Source organism: Portunus trituberculatus, chromosome 15 (genome assembly GCF_017591435.1).
Source record: "Portunus trituberculatus isolate SZX2019 chromosome 15, ASM1759143v1, whole genome shotgun sequence".
Classification (NCBI taxonomy): Eukaryota; Metazoa; Arthropoda; class Malacostraca; order Decapoda; family Portunidae; genus Portunus; species Portunus trituberculatus.
In genome coordinates, this window is record NC_059269.1 from 16,384,490 (window position 1) to 16,410,249 (window position 25,760).

Here is a 25,760-nt window from a genome sequence, read left to right on the forward strand (position 1 = left end):
GTCAGATGTTAACGGAAGGCTCTTTCCGGCGGTTTACACGTGGCATGTGGTCTATTGACGAGCATGACGTGAAGAATCTTGATACAGCATTTCTATCTTCAAAAAGCATATCAAAGGAGGGTAAGTCAGCTCTGAAAATCAACACTCTGGTTTAGACTTAATGGATAAATATTCTCAATAAGTAAATGATTGGCCTGTTTGTAGATCAGTGTGGCTTGATTTTGAAAGAAATATGCTGTTAGTACCGAGGCGAGATACACAGGAGTAAAAAAATATGACAGGAAATGAGAACACAAGAGTGGGCTGAAAGCCAAGAGGAAGGGTCGTGGGTGGCGGGCAATGGACAGACAAACCCTAGACACTATCAGTTACACCCTTTCGTAGCGACTGACTTCAGAGTGGCGATGACTAGCGAGTGTTACTAAAAAGGTTACTGGCAAAGTGTACAGCGTTACTAGTCTTAGAAGTGTCACTCGAGAGCATTTAACTCTTGACGATCCGTAATGCTCAGTGAAGTTAATCATGTAAAATTTTCATCCGGTAAGAAAAATAAACATAAAATTATATCTCTAATACCTCATGAACGTCCAAGTACCGAGTTCGACAAAAAACCTAACACTCATAACCTAAAGAACTTCTCGATAAGAACACTAAGAACACTTAAGAAAACATCAAGCACTATCTCAAATCTACATTAAGACACAAGGGATTAAGGTCTAGAAGAAACATATCTCTGGGGGCCACCTTGTAGAGGATTAGGTGGCAGGAGTCTGAGGGTCGGGGAGGGACGGGTTAGAACGTGGAAGGCGAAGATTAATTGAGCGGGAGTCGAGACGCATCAGGCCAACACGAGGCTGCTGACCACGACAGATAAGGCGCTGGCACTAGTTCAAAAAACGTAATCCTTAATTTAACATCATGATCGATCGAGCTATGGGTGGAAGTCGACAACAAAAAGCTCCCTCTCTTCTTATTGGACGCTGACAAAGGTCCTGTGCTTCGGTACGCTCGTAAAATGTTATGTGGCAGCAATAATACACATGATAAAGGTACATCGACTTATTGGGTGATTAGTTTTGTAGTGCGCTTAGTGTCTGAAGGTGAATTGGTGCCGTAAGACCCTCACTCAGGAATGACTTTTCTTTCGACGCAGTGGAAAGTGAAGGAATTTTCTGTAAACACACGGAAAGCTGCGAGGAGTCATGGGACCTAAATGTGGCAGTCCCGTCATCGACAGTAGTGGCTTTGCTTTGCCCTTGCTCTCCGGAATGCGAGGCGAGAACCTTCCCTAGTAATGCAAAGTACAGTCAGGATAAAGGTAATTCTCGCGCACTACAAATCCCGACGGTCTAACGCTGCAGTTTTGCTTCGGCTGATCAGTTTTATGGGCTCAACCTGACTCTTATAAGGAAGCGAAGGACCACCAGATGGGGATGATATATTGGTCCGATAAGATGAAATAGCTTTGGGGTTTCTAATGTACGATAATTTATTGTACTTTTTACTTCTATCTGTGACTGTAGGGACGCTTCAAAAGTTGTAGGTTAAAAGCACTAAAAAAATGGTAAAAAAGTATAAAAAATGAATAACTTTTTCCCAGATGCTTCCGTGAATTATGAAAAGAAAAATGATCAGATGAGTAGTTTTTCATTCTAGTACTGATTAAGTTTACGTAAAGAAAGCACGGGATAAATAAGAAAGAAATACTGGAGTGGCGGCTGAGGATCATGACCCAACTGTGCTATTGACTCACTAGTTTTCCTAATGAGACACAAAAAGACACACAGGAGAACCAGAGCACTCCTTCGATTACGGTATAAAAAGAGAAAAAGATGACAAATGAAAAGCAAGCACAGTAAAGACGAGACAAGCATCATGACACAACGCCACCACTAACTCGCAAACACTCCCACTGACGAACGAAAAGACATATATTATAGGCGAACAAATTCCTTCCCGCCCTTGCCGTTAGTCCCTCCATCACCTTGACGCCCTGACCGTTCCAACCCTGACCAATCTGGTGAAGGCATCAGCGCCCCACGCCAGCCGTCGCCACCCCAATATTTTCTGGGACGTCCTTTCGCCTCACTGACTCGCCCTCCCAATTTTTCTGACTTCATCCCTCCTCCTTCTTCGAACAGGCCAGGTCTCCTTCTCCCTTTCTCTCTCTCTCTCTCTCTGGTGGTCGTGATGGTGATGGCAGCGACAAAACAGCCGTGCGATCAATAGTAATCTTAAAAGGATGTCAACCTTCGTTTCAAAGGTTTCACATATTTGGTCACTTTCCTCGCCGTCTCTTTTCTATGTACTCGTATACTTCAGTCTTCACTGAACTTGGAGTCATCGGATTGCTCCTTTGAAGAATAACTCTTATGGCATACTTGGTGGTGGTGATGAGTATTCCACGTGAGGCCTAGGACATCGGAAACGTGTTGGTCTAAAGAGGGAGTTGAGATTTCTTCCTATCATTTTAACAAGGGAGGGATGACAGCATGAGTTAATGCGATATTCACTGACCGGTATCATGTATAAGGCAATTAAGTTAAATGTAATCATAAGAAAGCGCCAAGTATATCGACTTAAATGTAATCATAAGAAAGCGCCAAGTATCGACGGTCCGCATTCAAAACTCCACAAAAAAATCATATGGACAGAGTTTATCAATAATGGGACTTCTAAACACGACTGTTCGCTGTTCTTGTGTCAGCGTCCTCTATAAGTTCTGCAAGACTAGGGGAAGTGAAACTTGAAATATCTATAATTAGAACAAAAAGACCATTACTAGTTAAAGAAGGGCAAGAAGCACTCAAAAATTTGTTTGGCCTTCTTTCCTATTGACTCGGCACTGACACTCAGAAAGCGACTGGAGTGTCCATGTACGAGGGAGCAGAAGGAACGGAGTTAATGATGTTTTAATAGCGACAGCCGCGTCTTCTGGAGATACAAAGGGGATGGACTGGACATGAGGAGGGTGTGGCGGTGCCTTGCGACGTATCTCTGCCGGCCAACCTGCAACGCTCGACGGAAAACAAGCGAATCAATAACACTGCAGGTGTGGACGAGAGACTCTGCTTCCCTCCCTCACAGAGCTTCTTGCCTTCATGTCATTAGCGTTCATGGCACTTTTACCAATTACTTCCACTGATCTTTTTCATGACAAAGATACACTCGCTGAAATAAAACACAGCAAGCGCTTAAGTAGAAGAGAAATTGCGTTCTGGGCAGCCTCCTCGCTTTATACTGACAGGGGAGCTTATCTTCATCTCCCAATAACAGCACCTAATCGAAAGGATACTTCAGGGCATCGTGCCAGACTCAGTATAACTATTTAACACTCGCCTAATGAAAACAAATGCAAACAAAAACCGTAAAAGAAACACTAAAGACATTTTCTGCAAGAAACTCGTAAGGAAGCTTTCAAAGGAACACGAAAGTGGAGTGAAACTAATGCAACGACATAACCATTAACGACCCGGCTGCCGCAGGAACGACACAGACCCCGGGGCGAGGTAGGGATAGGAGGAAGAGGAGGAGGAGGGCGACAAGGAAGACAAAGACCAGAATGAGGCCGAGGAGGACAAGGAAGACGAGGAACACAAGAAAGAAGCACGGGAGGAAGAGCGTCACTGTTGTAACACTAAGGAAACTGAGCTAGTTTGTTCACAGACTGGCTGCCTCATTGTCCCTCCATGAAGGAAGGCTCTATCTAGTATATACCTTCCTCACGTTGCGGCTCCACTTGGGAAGCTCGTCTGTCCCGCTTCTCACTCCTCGCCTTATCTGTGGCTTGGACGCCGCTCTTATTTCTATCACTCCCGCATATCTGGTGGCGGGATCGCAGGGACGAGGGGGCGGTGGAAGAAGCTGCGGCGGCTGGGATGGGGATGATAGACGAGGTGGTGATGGTGGTGGAGGGTTTGGTAGTGATAACAGTGGTAGTGGAGTTGGTAGGGCCGCGAAGGACGACTGAGGAAGATGGTCGTGGCTTTGGAGGTGAAGTCACAGCGGTCTTTGTCTTGGTCTGTGCGTGCTGTGTCTGTCTCGCGGTGGGGAGGGACATGGAGGAGAATGACAAGGAGGAGCAAGAGGAGGACGTGGAGGAAGTCGAGGGTTGGGCTGAGTTGGGTGAATGCACATTGAAATCGGATGAAGGGCACAACTCCTGGCGTGGGGGAGAGGAAACTGCGGCGTCTGTCTTTGTGCTTCCAGTCTGACTAGTGATGGAGCTTCGAGGTAAAATTTTCTGAGTTAAGTCGCTATTAGATGGAGTTCGGGTGGTGGTGGTGGTGGTTGAGGGGGAGGGCGAGGGGTTGGGGCCAGCTGTGGGGGTGGAGTGACAGCTCGCCCGGGGGAGGGAGGAGCGTGACGGCGTGCATGGAGTGGGGTCACCAGGGGGGGAGACCTGCACTCGCCCTGAAACAGGAGGCACGAGATAACAGGAGGCCCAAAATAAATGGAAGCCAATAGCAATTCAAGGCTGGAATAAATGATAAACAAAACTTTGATAAAATCAACTGAGGAAATGTGGTGAAATAAATATATATATAGAGAGAGAGAGAGAGAGAGAGAGAGAGAGAGAGAGAGAGAGAGAGAGAGAGAGAGAGAGAGATCAAACAATAATAACAAAAAATAAATATCATAGCGATGACATTCATTAAAACTAAAAGGGAAAACACAACAAAACATTGTATCAGAATAGAAACAAAACAAATCGAGAAAGAAACTAAAACAAACAAGCAAAACAAGCGAAAAAAATAATAAAAAAAATAAAAATAAAATAATAGATAAATAAAAAAAATAAAAAAAGAACATTCCAATCCAACAAATACACAACAACCAAGATTAGATGACTACACATGCACTAACGGAATGGGTCGAGGAAAACGAAAAGAAATAAAAAAAGAAAAGACGGAGTGGGTTATCAAAACAAGTGAACAAAGGAGTCTCGCAATAAGACACTTGCTGAAATAAACTGTCTTGGCGGGAGGTTTCATCGCAACCACCACTCACTTAAAGCAGGAAAGAACACGTAAAATACCTCTTGATAATTCGTACGATAAGAATATATGAGGAAATACAACGGCAAATAGAGAACTGGTTTATAAAGGCTCTATAATGCAACAAGGTGAGGTTTCATCGCAACCGTCACTCACTTTAAGCAGGAAAGAACACGTAGAACACCTCTTGACAATTCGTACGATAAGAATATATGAGGAAATACAACGGGAAATAGACGACTGGTTTATAAAAGACTCTTCAGTACCACAAAGAAAGGTTTCATCGCAACCGCCACTCACTTAAAGCAGAAAAAGAACACGCAGAACACCTCTTGATAATTCGTAGGGTAAGGATAATTAGAAAATACAGCGGCAAATAAATAACGAGTTTTACAAAAGGTCCTTCAATGCCACAAGATCTCAGCGATTAAGTCTTGCACTCTTTTAAGCGCTTTGGTCTCTTACAAGGTTCTCAGAGACCACAGATATCATTAATCGGCTTTTCGTACTTATCTTTCCCTCTTACGATGCAGAACACCTATGAGTGATAGACGAATACAGGTCAACGTAATATTTGAAGATGTGAAATTATACGTGTGCTTTTTTTTTCAGTGTTGGTTAAGAAATCAGATGTATGATACTGAAAGGAACAGTAACATCATATACAGCACAGTAACACACACACAGACACACACACACACACACACACACACACACACACACACACATATATATATATATATATATATATATATATATATATATATATATATATATATATATATATATATATATATATATATAGATAGATAGATAGATAGATAGATAGATAGATAGATAGATAGATAGATAGATAGATAGATAGATAGATAGAGAGAGAGAGAGAGAGAGAGAGAGAGAGAGAGAGAGAGAGAGAGAGAGAGAGAGAAAGAGAGAGAGAGAAAATCAGAGAAAGAGAGAGAGAATCAGAGAAAGAGAGAGAAAATCAGAGAACGAGAAAGAACCAGAGCGAGCTAGAAACAGACAAACAGACAGCAAATATCCGATGCCATGACTACAAAGATGACAAACGTGTATGCTTTTGTGTGTGTGTGTGTTTGTGTTCGCATGTCTCTAGTTTTGATACCCGCGTCAGCTGATAGCGGCGGCGGCTGGAGCGGGTGGCAAAGGTCCGTAGCTATGGCCGTGAGTGATTTACCGGGGGCGGGTAGATGTTAGCGGGATGTTGGCGGGTGTTGGTTGAAGGCGGTGAAGCGGTGCAGGGACTGGTGGTGGAGCGGCTGTGGGCAGGGGAAGGGAACGGGGGACGAACCTTGCCACTGAACAAAGGCTGCTGTTGAGGCCACACCTGGACTGATCAATATTCCCAAGGTAATTTAGGAAGCAAGGTCGTAATGTTGAGGTGAGAGAGAGAGAGAGAGAGAGAGAGAGAGAGAGAGAGAGAGAGAGAGAGAGAGAGAGAGAGAGAGAGCCTCTCTCTCTCTCTCTCTCTCTCTCTCTCTCTCATCACAAAAACGTAAACGAGTGTATTCCATTTAACTAAAGACCAAGAATATAACATTATTGATGCTTTGAGTTCTTCCGTGTGTTCTCTTCTCTTTAAAGGGCGGACGATTCAAATGCACCGCCTTCCTCACACTACGGCTGTATTCTTCTATTGTGGCTCTGGGATCAATAAATGTCGTGGGTTCTTGGACATTTGAATACGCACCTACGTTTTGTTCCCTCTGTTAACGTGTCGAGAAAATGACGCTTATCTACCTGAGGAGGATAGGGAGTGTTAGTATACGTGTGACTGATAGCAAAGTAGTGGATTGAAGGGAGAAAGTGAGGAGTTTATGTTGTGGTTTTGTATTTGCAGTGTGGTAAGGATGGTAAGGAACGTTTCTCTTTCAATCAGATGTTTGTAGCGTGTTGTCAGTGTGGTGTGTGGGATTTTAACTGATGGTCGATAGGTCTGCCTGGTCTCTCTCTCTCTCTCTCTCTCTCTCTCTCTCTCTCTCTCTCTCTTTCTTATCGGGGGAAGGTTGAGCAAGGCCACCCCGCCAGTGATCTCCAATCTATCAATATGCGAGCGTTAGCACGAACGGTATGCACAAACAACGGACACACAGAAACACACACACACACACACACACACACACACACACACGAGCGTCACTGAAGTCATGCATACATTCATACATTGCTTCCCCCCCGCGTCACGGAAAGCAACACTACCGAGAATCAATGAAACTGGAAATGAGACAAATAACTCGGGCACATTTTTCATAAGCTTTCGTATCTGTGCTCCACGTTCCTCGATGCGCTATTTGCGATTCAATATTTTCCTCCACAGCAATTTACAGTGTCAGTGGAAGAAGGAAGGGTGAGTCAGACCACATTCCTTCCTTTTCTCGTCACGTGCGGCGCCTCTCACCACGGCAGCACGGGACACGCTACGCTAAGAGATACGCCGTTACATTAAAGTATAAAAGTAAGGTTGAAGAGTTTGAAGGAATAAAAAAAAATCCTATGAATTACTAACACTAATATGGAGTTTGCACAAGTATAATATATTAATAAGCATACCATGTTGCTTGTAAAAATACAGCGTAACACTAGGAAAGGCAAAAATTTTAAAGGAGTAAAGAAATTGGTGTGCATTATAAAGTCTTACGCTGGTTTAGATTTCAGTGATATAATTAATACACATAATATATTGCTTGTGAAAATATGACCTCTAGTTGGGACACATGCGTGATATGCATCTCATCTCGTGTTAGAAAGCCAGAAGGTCTTACGTTCAGGTACCTGGTGGGGAGGGTAGGGGAGTTGGTATTGGCAGAAAAGGATATATTGGTGTTTTATTATAGTATATCTATGGGACACTATTTTTTCAACATAGAGGTGGAGTCCTTAACATTACTGGGGGCGGAACAAAAGGTGTTACACGGGGGACAAACGTGAAGCACCACATACAGGACGATTGATGCTTTCTTCGTTCCTGTCTATGCCACATTCACATAGTACGGGACACACACATCATACTGGGCATACTGAGTTCACCATTCACATACAGTCCAGACAATCCATAACCACAAAAGCATGTCCACCTGTGAATGCATCATTATCAACTCAAATCAAAATCATTACCACGTCATGAGAAGCTTTTTAGAACATGACAATGCATTCATCGTCTCTCTTTCTTATTACTAGAGGGAGGAAATAAAGCAAGTTTCTACATATAGGACAAGAAGACAGAAGGGTAATTGATCCAATAGGCGAGAGGCCGGGACTAAAGGAGAGGTGTAGCAGAGGACAGAGGGAAGAGGAGAACAGCAGTGGCCATGGATGCATGTCATCACTTTATACTGCCAACACAAGCGTCCGTCATGGCCACTCAGGACAGAGCAAAAAAATCATAAAAATAATAAGACGTTCATTTTCTGTGCTTGCTGGAGTTTATAACCTACGAAAGTATAAAGAAAGTAAATGATATAAAGAACGGGGGCAAAAAGAGCCAGTCAACTTTAGTCATACAAACAGAATTCAAGCAAGACCCGCCCCGCCCGAACCCTTCCCAACCTGGTGCCGGGGACGCAGCGCCGAGTGCCTTGGGCGAGTGAGGGCGTTGCTTTCACCACAGAGAGCAAGGAAATGGGACGAGCGGATGTCATGGTAATGTACAGGAGGTGGTTTCATAGGGAAAATACATTTAAGCCAGAGGATTATAGAGAGAAACTTTCATGACAAATTTTAAGTTTCAAGACGGTTTCACTCTCTTCATTATGCAGTTATTACTTGCAGTTATTACTATTATTATTATTATTATTATTATTACTATTATTATTGTTATCATTCTTATCAGCGAGTGAGTTCAAGACGCACGGTGTCCCCGGCACTGGGTGGAGGAGGACCGGTGACAGGACTGAGGAAAAGCGCATCCAAACTCTATGGAAGAATCTTAGTACCAGTTGTGATACCATTGAGGTATGGAACGCCCAGGTCGGAAAAGCCCATGTTTTCAAATACATCTCCTCTCCCTGGAAATCAAAGCTGATATCAATAGAGCAAGGGGCAATTATACATGGGGGTATGGGGAGGGTTGGTGGTGATAGTAGAGGTAGTAGTAGTAGGATAGGCACAGTTTCTTTGTGAAAAAGCTTGACCCAGTGGTAAAGGACTGAGGGGCAGGGATACTAATTGCTAAAAATCCGTAAGGTAGATGAAAATAGAGAACTCGTAGGTGTGTTTTACGTGAATAGTAAATAGTAACGTGGGGAGGCAGAGAGCCAGAAGGCCCCGGGGCAGGCTGGCCGAGGCTGGTGATGCATGCCAGGCTCAGAGGCGGTCCTCAGAGTGACCCGGAAAAAAAATATACTGCGTGAGGCTTTAATAGAAGGCTGGCGATGAGGGGCCCCGCGGGATGACCGTGCATAGCTGTGTGTTCCTTCTGCTTTACACACAATAGAACACAATTAGGAAAACCTTAACTTTCCTTCAAGTGACACAAGCATCATCAATATTTTCTCAGTGGTGTGTAAAATATAACTCTATAAAAGCAAACCAAACGTGCTTAAGTGTCAGGTGTTTTGGATCCCACGGGGCCGATCACTAAGTCCTCATCACCTGTCATAACCTTTAAGGAGTATAGTAGTAATCATTGCAGTGATAATACTGTTAAAGAGTCGAGTAATTCAAGCTATCAATAAGGATGGGGTGACTAGCGTTGGATTCCCGCTGTTTGTGTGTGAGTGTGTGTCTTTCGGGTACCGTGTGGGACTGGCGGTTCCATCCCCTCTGATTGGGACTTCTTCTTGCCAAACAGACTCCTCCTCATTGATGCTGACGTCATCCCATCCTGGTCTAAACATCCTCCCTCTCCTGCTTCTGCTGCTGCTTCTGCTCCTCCTACCGCTGCTGACTTACCTAGCGTTTTGGGAATTATTTGTGAGTTTGAACACAAATAGGAAGGGTATCCGGAAATGTTAAATTAGCTTACTGTTTTTGTTTTGTTCATGTTCTGCTTTCTTCATTGGGTCACACGAGGTGACTCTTTTCTCAGAGAGGAAGTGTGTGTGTGTGTGTGTGTGTGTGTGTGTGTGTGTGTGTGTGTGTGTGTGTGTGTGTGTGTGTGTGTGTGTGTGTGTGTGTGTGTGTGTGTGTGTGTGTGTGTGTGTGTGTGTGTGTGTGTGTGTGTGTGTGTGTGTGTGTGTGTGTGTGTGTGTGTAGTTTTATGTGCACGCGCTCGTAAACATATGTTGATCTCTGCAGTTGAAAAGGGGGATGCAGTGCCGAGTAAACCTAAGAAATGTGAAAGAATAAACCTGAAAACATCAGTTATATATTTACTATCTATCTCTCCAACTATCCATCCATCTAACTATCTATAAAACCCTTTCTTAAATCTTACTTAAAGACTAAAATGATGCGTCGAAACATATGAAATGAGATGATGATTCAAACACTCTGGTAGCGAAACAGCTGGTGCACCCTGGCGGGGACTCACAGGGACACGCAGCTGGGGCGCACCAAACAAAAGGCCCGCCACGCTAGAAGACTCTGCGACCTGTAGTGAGTGACAGATCCTCCTCACTGTAGCTGGCGGCGCCTCGGCTTTGTCTCTGCCGCTACACCATTAAAGGGAAAAACGCTCTTCATCTTTTGTTTGCGTAATAAGAGAAAGAGAAGAGTAATATTACTTAGAGAAACCAACTAATGGTGAAGCAATTCGCTGGTAACTTTGACTGGTGTGTAAGTAATAGTGTAATTATTAGTTATCTTTTTAAAGTGTAGATCGAACTGAAAAGCAATAATACAGTGTTCTTTCAAAGTGCAGGTTCCTGGGGTGGTTTCTATAGCTACTTAATGCTCATCTCACTTCTCTACGTGTATTCTAATGGTGCTACATATATACATTTTGCCGGGGGAAAAAGACCGCCAAAGGAAGCCGCTTAAGATGGATCGTGTATTCTTAAGTATGAGGAACGAGCTGGCGAGCGTGCCTAAGGAGCAAAGTTACGCTAAAAGTTTGGCTGGAAGGGTCATTCCGTCCCTCATCCTGACCCACCCACGAACCACGAACTCACAAATTACGCACATATCTTCCCTTTTTCTTTTTCCTTCTTTTGTACCTCAGCAATTCTCATAAACAGCGCCTAGACTTGAAGTATACTGGAAGACTCAGTTAGAGACGCGCGGGCGGTGTTCCGAGGAGAGAGCAAGCACCACAGACTTGGTAGCCTACAACAGACAGTCTACGTAGCGGTTCAGGGACAACACTGATGGAGGTTTTCTGTTATTATGTACATAGTGAACTCTTTACAGCGACTCTAAGTCCAGTGATATACTCTTACTATGAAGGGGAAGAAAAAAAAAACTTGGCTACAGTGTTCGGATGCTTGTATACGTAGACACTAAACTAGGAAGTGTTTTTTTTTTATATAAGATACTGGTGTGTGTGTGTGTGTGTGTGTGTGTGTGTGTGTGTGTGTGTGTGTGTGTGTGTGTGTGTGTGTGTGTGTGTGTGTGTTAGAACATGTTTTTATTTTCCTTATTCAGGCGGCAGCACTAAGCTCTAAAGGGTTAGGTTCAGACAGATGGCCTGTATAGAATTTCATTTGTAACTACGGTCATTGAAGCCAGTGTTGCATTTACTAATATTACCATGTAGTAGATAGATATTTACACTACCACTGCGGCATTGCATGGAATGAGCGTGTACTGATGAGCGGATGAGGGGATGACAGAGCTTCTTGTAAGGGGAGCACTAAAATACTGTAAAAAGAATAGAGGGTTTCAGTAAAGTTATTAATGGGTTAGATAGAGATACAACTAAATAAAGAGCTGGCTGATGGAGTGATGGGCGCGATGGCTCAGTGAGAGGGGAGGGAAAAATTGTCGTTATTAGTGTGTTAGTACCTGAGCAGGAGGCCACGGGGGCGGGGTTCACGGTGAGGGTGGAGCCGGTGTTAGTGGGTCGCGGAAGTCGTCTGTGGAGGGACGTGGCGCTCCCTGATCCAGAGGAGGCCGCTGAACCTCCCACGTCACGCGCTAGATCACGCCCAAGGTCCCGCCCCAAGTCCCGCTCCATGGACCCGTGAGCGCTGCGCCGCCCTCCCAGGTCCCCCGCTTGTTTGAGTACCTGGTATATCAGGTCCACCTCCTCTGTCTTCTCTGTTTTGTCTACAATGGCAACAAAACAGGATGAGTGTCAGAAGGTGGCCCTGGTGGTGGCTGCACAGAAGCTAAGCCCCATGACAGGTGTAGGTGGCAGTCTGTGTGTGTTGAGTGGATAGGATTAGTAGTGCTCTTGATTGTGTTCAAAGAGGAATATATGTTGAAATTTGTGAGATGAAGGAATGAAGTTGTGTGCTTGTGTTTCTATGCTTGTGAGTGACGGTCAGTTGTGTATTAGAAGAGGAGGGTTAAGTAGATATTTTGAGGATGAAGGAATAAAGTAGTGTGCGTGGCTTTACAAGTGGTTGTTTCAGTTGTGCTCAAAGTGGAATGTATGTAGATTTCTTTTGCGTGAAGAAATGAAGTAGTGTGGTTACATTTATGTGCGTATGAGTCAAGTTTAGTTATGCTCAAGGAGGAAATGTATATAAAGATTTCTGGAGATAAAAGGATGAAATGGGTTTACATATATGTATGCTAGAGAGTCTTTCTTGTGTTTGAGGGAGAATGAATGTAAAAGTTCGGAGGATGAGAGAATTAAGAATTATGCATATGTTCAAAAGAGAGTGTTTGTAAGGGCTGTGAGGACCCAAGTGTAGTAGGATCCAGGAAGCTTAACAGAGCTGAGGAACACACAGTTACAATACAGTAAGGGTCGTGTGGAAGAGGATGCTATATACTAAAAGTCACTGGATTATAGTGGAACATTATGGGTAAGGAATTTATGGATGTTAATCATTTGATATTATTGTGTGGTACTAGAAGAGAGTCTATAAGGTGATGCTTTGATCAAAAATAACACCTGAAACAGATACCTGTGTTTCCAAGAAGGTGAAACGCTTTTTTGATAATGTCACATGTCTAAGGTCTAGTAATACAGGACATTCTCATTGAAGGGTAAGCATTCACCATTAAATTGTTCTAGAGGCGGTTGAAGGTGAAGGACAAAGGGTGAGGGGGATGAGCAAAAGGAAGGAGAGATGGGGGAATTCCTTAAGACAGGCTGGCGTTCAGTGTTTCATCATCAGCTTGACATGGGCGGGAGATATCCAGGTAAAAAATTAGAGCACAGATATCGGAGCTTCATTCAACACCGGCATTACATCGCTCACTGTTCACCTTAGCAAAGTCATTCCGGATCACGTGAGTGGCTGGAATCGTAAAATCAAGAAGGGAAAAAATTACCCTGAAAGAAAAACAGGATGCAGAGAAAAAGAGGAAGAAAAAAAAACCTCCAGGATTCCTCAGAAACGGAGGAGGGAAAGGTGCCGCGAGCGAATCAGTAATTTTCAGACGTTCAGGACACACACAGAGTGGGGTGCGAACACTGGCCGAGACGCAGTGTGGCTGACTGAAGGTTGTTCGTGGGTTTCTGGAGCAACGCCTCGCCTGCTGAGAGGGATAGGAGGCATGCAGGGAAGACAATGGCGAGGGAGACTTTCAAACTTGCTCCCAAGGTCATTAATTACGAGTCTAGCTTAGCTTTTCCTCGCCCACCAATTACCTCTAAGAATAACACCACTTGGGTTATCTATATCTTTCATAATCTGCCACGGGAACTTCCTTTATACTCCGTCACAAGTTATTTTTTTTCCAACAATCTACAGAACTAGACTAGCTTGGTGAGTACCAGGAGTGAGTAAGTAGGTGTTAGTGTGAGCCGATCTAGAGGTAAGATTCGAGAGGCACGTCGCGCTTCGGCATGAGCAGCGATGCCCAACCAACCTTCGGGGGTTCATCTTAATGTTACATATACTTGTTACTTGTTGCTTTCAGGCACTGCAATCTGATACCTTTGTGAGTAGAGTAGTAGAATCACTCACATTCACTCGTTAGTACTGACTGATGATGGGAACCACACCACTGTCATGTTAAGTCTTACATTCAACACAATACTCCTGAAAATCTCCTTATTTCCTAAGAGGAGGTTGGGCGTCCCTGGTCCGGAAGCTACTACACGTCCTCCCCACATTTACTAACAACCACCAAGGACTAAGATCATACGCATCTACAGACCTCGACGGAGTACTACATTTACCAGGAAAGCTACTGATTTTTTTGTGAGCTAAACTAGACTCAGGTGCGCGAAACAATTTTACGAGTTAAGGAGCTTCCCGATAAGTCCGGGAGGTTCCTGTCTGACAAGGGACACCACCTCCACGTGTCTAAGATACCTATTTGGATCTCGGTAGTGGCAGTGGAGGAGGGCGGCTCAGCGCCTCGCCTTGCCGGCTGGCTGGCGATAAGGGAGCTGAAGGAGATACTGGGGTCCGCTGCAAGAAACGGGGCACCAAATTACATCGAATGTCCATCGGGGCGAGTGATGAGGCGTCGGGGCTCTGCTTGTGTCTTGGGAAGTGTGTGAAGGTGTGGGCAGTGGGTGATGGGAGGGACTGTGCTCTGCTGGTGCGCTTATTGGAAAAGAGTATTGAAAGAAGGGAACTTAAAATGTCTTTCTAGTTATGGTCATGACATTTTGTAGCAGCAGTGTGTGTGTGTGTGTGTGTGTGTGTGTGTGTGTGTGTGTGTGTGTGTGTGTGTGTGTGTGTGTGTGTGTGTGTGTGTGTGTGTGTGTGTGTGTGTGTGTGTGTGTGTGTGTGTGTGTGTGTGTGTGTGTGTGTGTGTGTGTGTGTGTGTGTGTGTGTGTGTGTGTGTGTGTGTGTGTGTGTGTGTGTGTGTGTGTGTGTGTGTGTGTGTGTGGATGGCATATATAAGGGGGTGTATCTATGAGTGGAGCATAGACAGCTTGCCGGAAGGTGGCGGAGAAATCGGAAGAGGAGCTGAAAAAAAAGACCAGTAAAGAAGAGGCGCGGCACCAACAGATTGGGAAGAGGAGGAGGAGGAGGAGGAGGAGGAGGAGGAGGAGGTGATCACTTGATGTCATTGTGAGGCACGAAACATGTCAACATATTTCAAGGATGGAATAATAATAATACTGAACAAAAACACGGGGACCGGGAAAATATGAAAAATACTAATAAATAAACAAACAATAAATATATAAATCCACAGTGACTTAACGTATCCTACCGCTAGTATAAATGTTCTTCTCTTTCTCATTCTCTAAGAAGGAAAAGAAAAAAAAAACCCTGCAGATATCGAAGGCGCAGGAGACCAGAGGGGGATGTACAGCACAGAACAGACTGCCTCTTGGCCCTCCCACACCAACACTACACGCAAGAAGAAAGGCTCTACTTACTGTCCTCCTCGCCGCCTTCCATCTGCTTGGATTCGATCTCAGAAGTGGAGCGCTGACGACGGAGGAGCCGCGATTTAGGCTGGCACTTGCCCACCTGGTCCTGGCACTCCACGTGTACGTTGGTCTTGCACATGCGGCACTTGATTCCCTGGCGCGAGTGACCTGCGGGGAAGGAGAAACTGAAATGTGGAGGTGACGATGTGAATGTTGTATGAGTTCGCCTGAGTTTGGCCAGGAAGGTTGCGAGGATAAACTGAGTCTAAGAGAATGACGGTATGAAGATGAGTAAGAGCTCGGCCAAGAAGTCATCCAGAAGAGATAGGAAGAGGGAATGAGTAAGATTTAGCCTAGAAAACATAATATTGGGCTATTTTTTCATTTACCCATTTACTATAATCATCTTTCTCTTGTAATGACGGTAGTGAGAGAATAAGGGAAGTGAAGTGAAGTGGAGCGAAGGGAATATCGCTACGTAAGGGAAGAAGGTGTGGGCACAGAGGAATGATGCTCAATGACGCTACTTCTTTATCTAACCATATTTTCACCTTCCCACGACTTCAGCTATTTAAAGAGAAGAGTATTACGACGACCCCCAAAGAATTAAACTGACGAATCCGACTAAGAATTATTTTTTTAATTTTATTTTTACGGAAAGGCACCTGAACCAAACACTATTTTTTCTCTTGTAATGACGTTAGTGTGAGAGCAAGTTAAGAGAAATGGAGTGAAATGAATATCGCTACGTAAGGGAAGAAGGTGTGGGCACAGGGTAATGATGCTCAATGACGCTACTTCTATCTAACCATATTTTTCACCCTCCCACGACTTCTGCTATTCAAAGAGAAGAGTATTACGACGACCCCAAAGAATTAAACTGACGAATCCGATTGAGAACTCTTTTTTTTCTTCTGCTTTTCTTTTTTACGGAAAGGCAACTGAACCAAAACACAATTTTTCTATAGTTTCCCCAGTTGTAGGCGGACTTGCTTTTCACACATGCATGTCAAAAAAATATATACCTGGAAACGTTTCGCAGGTGCAGCAGAATGAGTCACCACAACTGAAATACAATACAAGACTCACCACTTACTTTACACTGATAGAAAGGAAAATCACGTCACTGTTCAATCAATGCGGCAATAAAAGATGATATTTAGATGTTTTGAAGACGTCAGTTGATTAAAATCCACAGTAACACTTTTACCTTTTTCTGGGGAAGGAAGGGGACGAGGGAGACGCTTTTGCTTAATCACGTGTCATTACTGCAGGTGTGTGTGTGTGTGTGTGTGTGTGTGTGTGTGTGTGTGTGTGTGTGTGTGTGTGTGTGTGTGTGTGTGTGTGTGTGTGTGTGTGTGTGTGTGTGTGTGTGTTCCCATAACAGACACTTCATTACTGCGTCTTGTGAGAGGGACGGGCGGGAATTACTCCGGAAGGAGGAAAGAGAGAGAGAGAGAGAGAGAGAGAGAGAGAGAGAGAGAGAGAGAGAGAGAGAGAGAGAGAGAGAGAGAGAGAGAGAGAGAGAGAGAGAGAGAGAGAGAGAGAGAGAGAGAGAGAGAGAGAAACACACACACACACACACACACACACACACACACACACACACACACACACACACACACACACACACACACACACACACACACACACACAGGGTTTAACAGGCCGAGTTCAAGCCTACACATGTCACGGTATCAAGCACGGGTGACCTGCAGGGCAAAGCGGAGAGATAGAAATAGTTTGATAGGAGAGACCAAATGTGAGTGATGGTATAAACTACACGACCAAAAATAGTAGTAGTAGTAGTAGTAGTAGTAGTAGTAGTAGTAGTAGTAGTAGTAGTAGTAGTAGTAGTAACAGCAGTAATAACAATAATATAAATAGCAACGAAACCAACACTACTACTCTCTCTTTCTTCTCCTCCTCCTACTACTACTACTACTACTACTACTATTACTATACTTCTACCATCATCGCCGCCACTACCACCACCACCACCACCACCATCAACAACAGCGAAATCCTAATACAGAAGCCCAAGGAGTTTTCAGATAACTTGCCTTTATCAACGTAATATCATGAGTCCTTAAACAGACTGACATATCACACAGCAGTACATCGCTAACTATCACGGGTGGAGTGTTTCTTTGAGGTTCGCCACATGTAGTTTGCTTATAGGGAACACTTGTAAGAGACTATGAGTGACCTAAGCCAGCCAGTCACCTCTATAATAATTTTCAGTCTGGTTCCAAGAATAACTAACACACCTACGACTTTTCATAACTGTCTGTGCTTGGAAAGTCGTTTTATTTATTTATTTATTCATTTATTTTTATGTATAAAGTCGAGGGCTCGTCTCTCCCTCTCATTCCTCCTACCCATCCCCCCAAAAAATGAAATAAAAAAGAGAAAGAGAAATTTATGTGTTGGTGGTAAGTCAAGAGCCATTCAGATCTCCCACAAATAAATAAAAAAAAGAGAAAAAAGATGAAAGGAAAATGAAAGGAAAAAATCACAGCAAATTACTGAAAAAGGAAAAGAGAAATAAGGAAGATTTCCAAAACGGAGGCCAATTAACTTCCAGAGATGTCCCATTAATCTTCTCTTGAAATCCATGAACGTTAAAAATTCACGCTGAATGAATGAAGGGAGGTTGTGACACATCTCTCTCTCTCTCTCTCTCTCTCTCTCTCTCTCTCTCTCTCTCTCTCTCTCTCTCTCTCTCTCTCTCTCTCTCTCTCTCTCTCTCTCTCTCTCTCTCTCTCTCTCTCTTTCTTCTCTCTCTCTCTCTCTCTCTCTCTCTCTCTCTCTCTCTCTCTCTCTCTCTCTCTCTCTCTCTCTCTCTCTCTCTCTCTCTCTCTCTCTCTCTCTCTCTCTCTCTCTCTCTCTCTCTCTCTCTCTCTCTCTCTCTCTCTCTCTCTCTCTCTCTCTCTCTCTCTCTCTCTCTCTCTCTCTCTCTCTCTCTCTCTCTCTCTCTGGTCCTGAGGTGACATCTAGTGGCGGTCATCACTAACTCCTTAGCGGTGCTGGAGACATTAGGGTGAAGTTAGTCTGTGTTACTGGAGGTTTAGGCGAGCGGTTGAAAGGAGTTCTTTCCACCTCGTTATTTGTCAGGCCTGGATTGCACCGTGCAGCTCGCGGCTTGCCAACCAGAAGGCACTGCGAAGCTTTTACCCATTCTTCTTGTGATAATATGAAAATTGGTAGTTTTTTGGGGTATTTCGTTTTCTGAATGGCAAAGTACATTGGTTATAATTCCTTTTTAAAGAGTTGTGGGCCTGCAGACAGTGTGTGACTCCTATAAAAGTTTCCTCTAGTTTGGTTTATTGTGTGTTCTTTTTTAAACTCCTGCTCATAGAATTTATAATGGCACAGAGAGCCTCGTTAGACCAAGTACGGAGGTTGCTGTCTGGCTTTTCCTTTGTATTCCTTTGTATTAACTTCTCTCTCCTCATGGACAGTGCTAAGAGGAAACTTGAGACGCACCAGCTTTCGAGTCTCTATGCCCGTATAATTTTTGTTCCACGTGACGTACAGCCAGCCACGCGGGATGGGGAGGTCCATTGTCAAGGTTCTGCAGACTGTGACGCAATTTAGAGAGGAGCTTTGTCAAGAGGTGCTGAGCAAGAATGTCTCGCAGTCCGGCAGGAAGGATACGCAGAATGTCGATGCCTTTGCCTGTCACTTCCTTGGCAGCAATCAGTGTAGCATAGGCGGCAGGGTGCTTCTAGTCCTCATAATTAATTGTCAAAAGCACGTGAATATAAATTAATGAATATACGTAACTCATGGAGGGAAAGCCAGCACGGAAACCTGTCTCATTATACTTGATTGAAGTTTGATTTGTCAAAGTGATATACAAATAAGTGAGGTCTTAGAGGCAAAGAGGAACATGAATTAGTAAACATGCACTACTCACGAAAGACGTGGAACAGAAACAAGTGTCATTATGTATTTGATCGAACACTGATTCGTTAAAGTGACCTGCAAGGGAACTGGCAAATCAGTGGTCTTTCTTTTCATTTTTTTGTTGTCCTTGGCCAGTTTCCCTTCTTGCATATATAAAGTACATGGTTGAGAGGTCGAAAGATAAAGACTATTATTACACTCATTGATTACTTCTGGCGTTCGCAGAAGCATGTAGTGCAGGAAATGGTCTTCTCACGTGAAATATGAGTCACTAGTTTGATTTATGGTGAGTTACTGAATCTGAAGGTGAGGAAGATTATGAGAAGTAAACAGGAATTGATCGAAGAAACTTTACTAAATCGTCTTAGTTTCAGAAAAGTAAGAACAAGAACAAAAATCAAAAGCAGAAAAAGTAGTAGTAAATAGCAGCAACAAGAGTAGAAGAAAAAGAGGAAAGGCGCAGAAGCAGCAGAAGTAGTAGTAAATAGCAATAAAGGAGTAGAAGGAAAAGAAGAAAGACACAGAGGACGACGGGAATTCTAGTGGCGAGTCAGTCTCCTTGGGAAAATAAAAGAAAGACAAAGCTTACTCCGCCTCCCTTGGTTCCTTCCCCTCCGCAAGAGACCAACAAGAGAGAGAGACTGACCTAATCAACGTTACAGGGAGAGCGGTGGCCATCAATCATTGTTGGGGTGAATGCCAGTGTCACGCCGGTAATGAAGAAGTGGATTTTATAGTGACGCTGACGACCAAATTAATGAAACGGGAAGAATAAACAATGAAAGAATTAAAGTAAAAAAGACTAAACAAAGAAAGGGACTGAAGTAAAAAAAAAAGATGTATATGTGTATTTTCTAAGTGGGAAAATATGTAATGAAATAATGAAAGTTTGTATGAAAATAAAAGAAAAATGAGTTTCTAAAGAATGACAAAATACATGAGAGTATAATGTTACTTTTCGTATCTAATTTAACCAGAAAAGTTGAAAAAAAGGAGACATAAACAGTTGAGAAAAATATAAACATTAAAAAACCTGAATCATAATAGCCAACCTGACGAAAAAAAAAACACACAAAAAAAGAAAACAAGCTTACTCTGCGTTTCGTCATGTTTTCAAAAAGCAGCTGTGGCGGAAACCAAACACAGGGAGACTTAGAAAGGATAAAGAACACTCCCACTGAAGATAATTACTAAGGCTGTAGAATGCGGAGATACAAAAAGAAAATTTCGAGCGAGGTGAAAGAAGACGTGAAAGAAAGTGTGAGGACAAAGGCAGGAGGAGGAGGAGGAGGAGGAGGAGGAGGAGGAGGAGGAGGAGGAGGAGAAGGCTTTGTTGTGGTCACCTCTTAAGAAGGACGGCGAGGGGAAGGAAGAGACGAAGTGGCAAGTTCGTAAAATTGATTGATTGATTGATTGGAAACACTCGCCCATATTCTTCACGGACGCTGCTAGTAACCTGGACACTGTGAACTGTTAATACCAGCTCTGATTACGGCAAACCAGATGAGCGGTAGCGTAAACAGTCTTAGATCGAGAAATGTGTTGCTTTTAGATTCAATGCTTGTCAGGAGTAGCACAATCAATCATTCATACCTCTCTCTGGTAAACTCTGGAACTGCCTCTCTACTTCTGTATTTCCATCTTCCTACGACTTGATTTCTTTTAACCACTTCAATACTGGGACACATTCTTACCTTAACATTTGTGTACGATTAGACCATTTTATTTACATTACATGGGTCTATGGAGGTCAGAAGATTAATAGCCACAGTCTTTGCTATTTCAATCCCCACATAAGTTTCTGAAGCTGTATAAAACAGTAAGCAGAATGAATATGGAAACACGTCATGGTACTGAAGGGTTGTTAAGAGGGAGGTTTCAAGACATTTGTCCTTTTCTTTCGGGTAACTTTTTGATCTGTAAGGGAACTGGCAATCAAGTGGGGCTTTTTTTCATCTTTTGTTGCCATTGGACAGCTTTTCCTCTTACAAAAAAAATATTTGCAATGCCACTCTTTGAATCTTTATTATTCATTGGTGCTGGTCTCTCTATAGAAATTAATACAGACGGACATAAAGAAAAAATAAGACAAAATATGACAAGGGGATCATAACAAAACATTATTGATTCGCACTCAACAGGGGTGGTGGAATTCTTATACATCGACGCTTGGAGTTTGCATAATAAAAGAGGACCACTTCTGGCAGTCACTCTTGTGTGTCTCGAGAGGACGTCAATTGTGTCTGGCCATGTTTCGCGATTCTCTTAGGAGTGAGTCACCCTCTCTCCACTTCTCTCTCTAATTTTAGCGTCTCGAGCCACAAGACTTTCTCCTACTTGCTTTCATCTATATTCTATCTTATTAATTCCTCCAGTACTATGACGTGATTTCATATTCATTCTGCTTGCTATTTGGCGATTTTATACAGCTTCAGATACTTATGTGGGGTATTCAAATAATGAAGACTCTGTGCATTAATCTTCTGACCTTCACAGACCCTCCCTATTGTCAATAAAATGGTCTAATTGTCCTAAAAACATATGGTAAAAAAGCGTCCCAGTACTGAGAGTCAAAAATAATCTTCATTCTTCCATCTGTAGCGTTAACAAACTTCGGAACTCTCATGTTCTTATCATCACTACTCAATTCCTAAAGGTCATGCTATTTTTTCATTAGTTGGATTCGCAAGGATTATTTTCTCTAATAAAAATGCGGAATTTTGGTCAAAATCTCACTGAATTAACACAGAAAACACACTGGAAAACCAAATTATCTTCTATTGTTGTTTTCTGGGAGTAAGATATAAAAAATGTTTGAAAATGCGGTCTCTAATGTTTCCAAAAGCAATAAAGAGACACATTATAGGCTTCAGATCCACGAAAACTAATTACACGCCGATTAATTGATCACTACTTCTCAATTATATATTTTTTCTTTCTCAGTGACACCCATTAAATCTTGTTAAACTGACTTGGCTGAACTTAGAGACAGACTGAACCACCTCGATTAGTCTTACGTCACCCATAAAATCTTGGGGGAACTAAAGAGAACGTTGGTATTAATTGTCAGTGATATTGGTAGAGATCGAGATGATGGTGGTGGTGGTGGTGGTGGTGGTGGTAGTGGTGGTAAAAATATATCTTCCCTCATCATTACTCGACTATTGATCACTTCACCAGATAATTACAGGCATTAAACCTTTAAAAACACACACACACACACACACACACACACACACACACACACACACACACACACACACACACACACACACACTTATTTTCTCACTGTGTAACAAAAACAATGAAAAATAATACAGAAAGAAATTAATGAGAGACGAAAAACAAACGAACACAATATACAAAGAGAATGTGAAGACGGGAAGGCAAAAGAAAACAAAAAAATAGACAAAAGAATAAAGAATGTAAAGAGAAGAAAAAAAAAAGAACACGAATTATGTACAAAGAAAAGGCGAAAGAAAATGGGAAAAGAAGAAAGAGAAAATACGGATGAACCCAAAAACACGAACACAAAGAAAACATAAGAATATACCACAACGAAAAAAAAAAAAAAAAGGAGAGAAGGAAAAGAGCGCAGGATGGAGAGGCAAACACAAGAACGCGGTGTTAGGGAGTGGCCGTAGCATGAATTAACCTCGGGATTCGCCAGGTAGCCACAATACACACTCCTGGACGGCCTCAGGTGGTAATGGAACGGAGGCACTCAATCAATGCTCTCACAAGGAGGAGCCATCTGCTGCCCCCACTGTGTATACAAGGAGTTGGTGGAGGATGTCTACAGAATATGTTTGGAGGATTGGTTAAGAGAGAGTGAATGTGCTGCTGCTGCTTCACCGAGTCTATATAAGGAGAGTAGATAAAGTGTTGTGGGGATGGATTAGTGGAAGAATGAGTAGAGATATGGAATAGATAAATGGGAGGATTAGCAGTGATGTGAAGATAGATAGATAGATAGATAGATAGATAGATAGATAGATAGATAGAGAGAGAGAGAGAGAGAGAGAGAGAGAGAGAGAGAGAGAGAGAGAGAGAGAGAGAGAGAGAGAGAGAGAGAGAGAGAGAGAGAGAGAGAGAGAGAGAGAGAGAGAGAGAGAGAGAGAGAGAGAACAACAAAAGAAATAATAACTGGAATACAAAGGAAACAAGTAATAACAATAGAAGTTGAAAAAAATAAATCAACATCATAAAAACATGACAAAAAAAAAAAAAAAAAAAAAAGAAACACGAACACATGAACAAAAGGTCAACGCAAAGAACGCCACTTGAACAACAAAGGAACAAGAGAGAGAGAGAGAGAGAGAGAGAGAGAGAGAGAGAGAGAGAGAGAGAGAGAGAGAGAGAGAGAGAGAGAGAGAGAGAGAGAGAGAGAGAGAGAGAGAGAGAGAGAGAGAGAGAGAGGAAAAAAATCTAGTACCAAGACTCAGGTAAGCGTGCCACTCCCATTGCACCTGTGGAGGGAGTGGAGAAGGAAGGTGTAATAAGGTGGCTTCGTGGAAGGAGGCAATCGCATAAGACGGAGGTAAAGGGCCAGTTGGGGTCTGATGTTACAGCCTTCCTGTCGAGGCTCGTCGCGTTTCTCTCTCCTCACACAAGAACACCTCCTCTTTAATGGTCGGCGCAAGCTCTCCAGGCCACCCTCGCACACACACACACACACACACACACACACACACACACACACACACACACACACACACACACACACACACACACACACACACACACATGAGCAATACCTCCCATTTGACAAAGAGTATTTACATTATTTTCCATGACTTTTGCATTATTTGATGTCATTCCTCTCGCTGCGTCGTATCCCTGATTGCGCAAATCTTGCCTCACTTCTCTCCCAGCGGCCGTAGCCTCTCATCCTATACCTCTCACTCACTCACTCACTCACTCACTTATTCATCCAGTCCTGCTAATGATTACAAGTTAAACAAATTCCAGCTTGACTGCTTCACTGCAGTTCCTTCACTTTATGCTCTTTCAACCTTTTCAAGCGCATCTTCCTTTCATTTCTACCAAAGACGTGCATTTTAAATCTTTCCTCTTAACTTGAATCACTATTGTCGTAGAACTCATAACTAATTCATCCCCTCATGCATGACAAGTTTATTTTTTCATTTTTGAGTGTTTTACATCCTGGCATTTCTTGTTCCTTCAATCCTGAATTTCTGCCTTGGTTGTGATGTGGTTACTAACTTGCTTTGTGTCTATTACAGTGTTTTAGGCTATTCTTACTGTCCTATAATCTTCTGTATCGAAACTAGCCATTCAGATTAGTTTGGCATTATTCACTCCTTCATTCTCAAACCTCTGTCTTCGTTGTTCATGTCGTTTCTTATTTGCCTTGTAGATTAAGTATTATTACTGTATTATGTATCAAAACTATGTAGGTAATTTAGCAATGACTAGCTTTGTTATGATTGCATGGACACAAGACCCATAATATCACAACCTAAACAATAAAACTACATATATTGGGAGTGACCAGTGTTGTTATGATGACCTCGACAATGGACCTTTAACAGTATAGCCCAAGCAACAATGTCTCGTGTATTAGCTCCCTGTGATCTCTCCTTGTCTTTCTCCGTTGGTCCTTCTCCACCACTCCGCTCTGAGAGTCTGGAGGAGGACAAGTGTTGACTCTGGCAGGTAGTGGTTGCCTTTCCAGCCACTCACTCACCAGGGTTGACCTTGGTAAACACAAGTGTCCGTGTGTGTGTGTGTGTGTGTGTGTGTGTGTGTGTGTGTGTGTGTGTGTGTGTGTGTGTGTGTGTGTGTGTGTGTGTGTGTGTGTGTGTGTGTGTGTGTGTGTGTGTGTGTGTGTGTGTATCTGTGTGGATTTGCGCGTGCTTGGTTTCAACTGTTACCCTTCTACAAGATGTTGAACGAGTAAGCAATTATTCCTGCTGCTGCTACTACTACTACTACTACTACTACTACTACTACTACTACTACTACTACTACTACTACCACCACCACCACCACCACCACCACTACTACTACTACTACTACTACTACTACTACTACTACTACTACTACTACTACTACTACCCCCACCACCACTACCATCACCACCACCACCACCACTACTACTACTACTACTACTACTACTGCTGCTGCTGCTGCCACCACCAGTGCCACCACCACCACTACTACTACTACTACTACTACTACTACTACTGTGCGGCTTTCTTCTGTTTCACTATTACAGTCTTTTCCAGTTCGATCAAGTTTATTCCCCTACCTACGCCTCAGTACTCTTCAGTGCACGTGGAAGTGATTTTGTATAAAGTCGAGTGGTTTGTATGTATGTGTCCATAACCTACATGTTTCAATTTTTCCCCTCACTTTGTTTTTTCATACTTCTTTCCATCCCTCACGCCTGACTGGAGTGCTATGTGCCCATGTGATGGTTTTGCTTTCATACACGTACAGAAACACACAGAGAGACAAAGAGGCACGCAAAC

The 25,760-nt window shown here is 43.1% G+C and overlaps 1 protein-coding gene across 9 annotated transcripts in view; it reads right to left on the reverse strand.

The window, feature by feature from the left end:
• Positions 1-25,760, reverse strand: part of LOC123504316 — a 380,235-nt gene that overhangs the window by 15,789 nt on the left and 338,686 nt on the right. For 6 of the 9 annotated variants that reach the window (XR_006674804.1, XR_006674808.1, XR_006674803.1 and 3 more), the window contains 4 exons: positions 15,358-15,519; positions 14,333-14,431; positions 11,901-12,164; positions 8,951-9,022 (listed from right to left, as the gene is read on the reverse strand). Coding sequence is in view for 2 of the 9 variants with exons in the window: in XM_045254740.1 (XP_045110675.1) it covers positions 8,951-9,022; positions 11,901-12,164; positions 14,333-14,431; positions 15,358-15,519 (597 nt within the window). In the remaining 7 variants the exon portion in view is untranslated. The remainder of the gene's footprint in view (positions 1-8,950; positions 9,023-11,900; positions 12,165-14,332; positions 14,432-15,357; positions 15,520-25,760) is intronic. The other 3 variants (XR_006674805.1, XR_006674809.1, XR_006674806.1) reach the window with 2 other exon arrangements.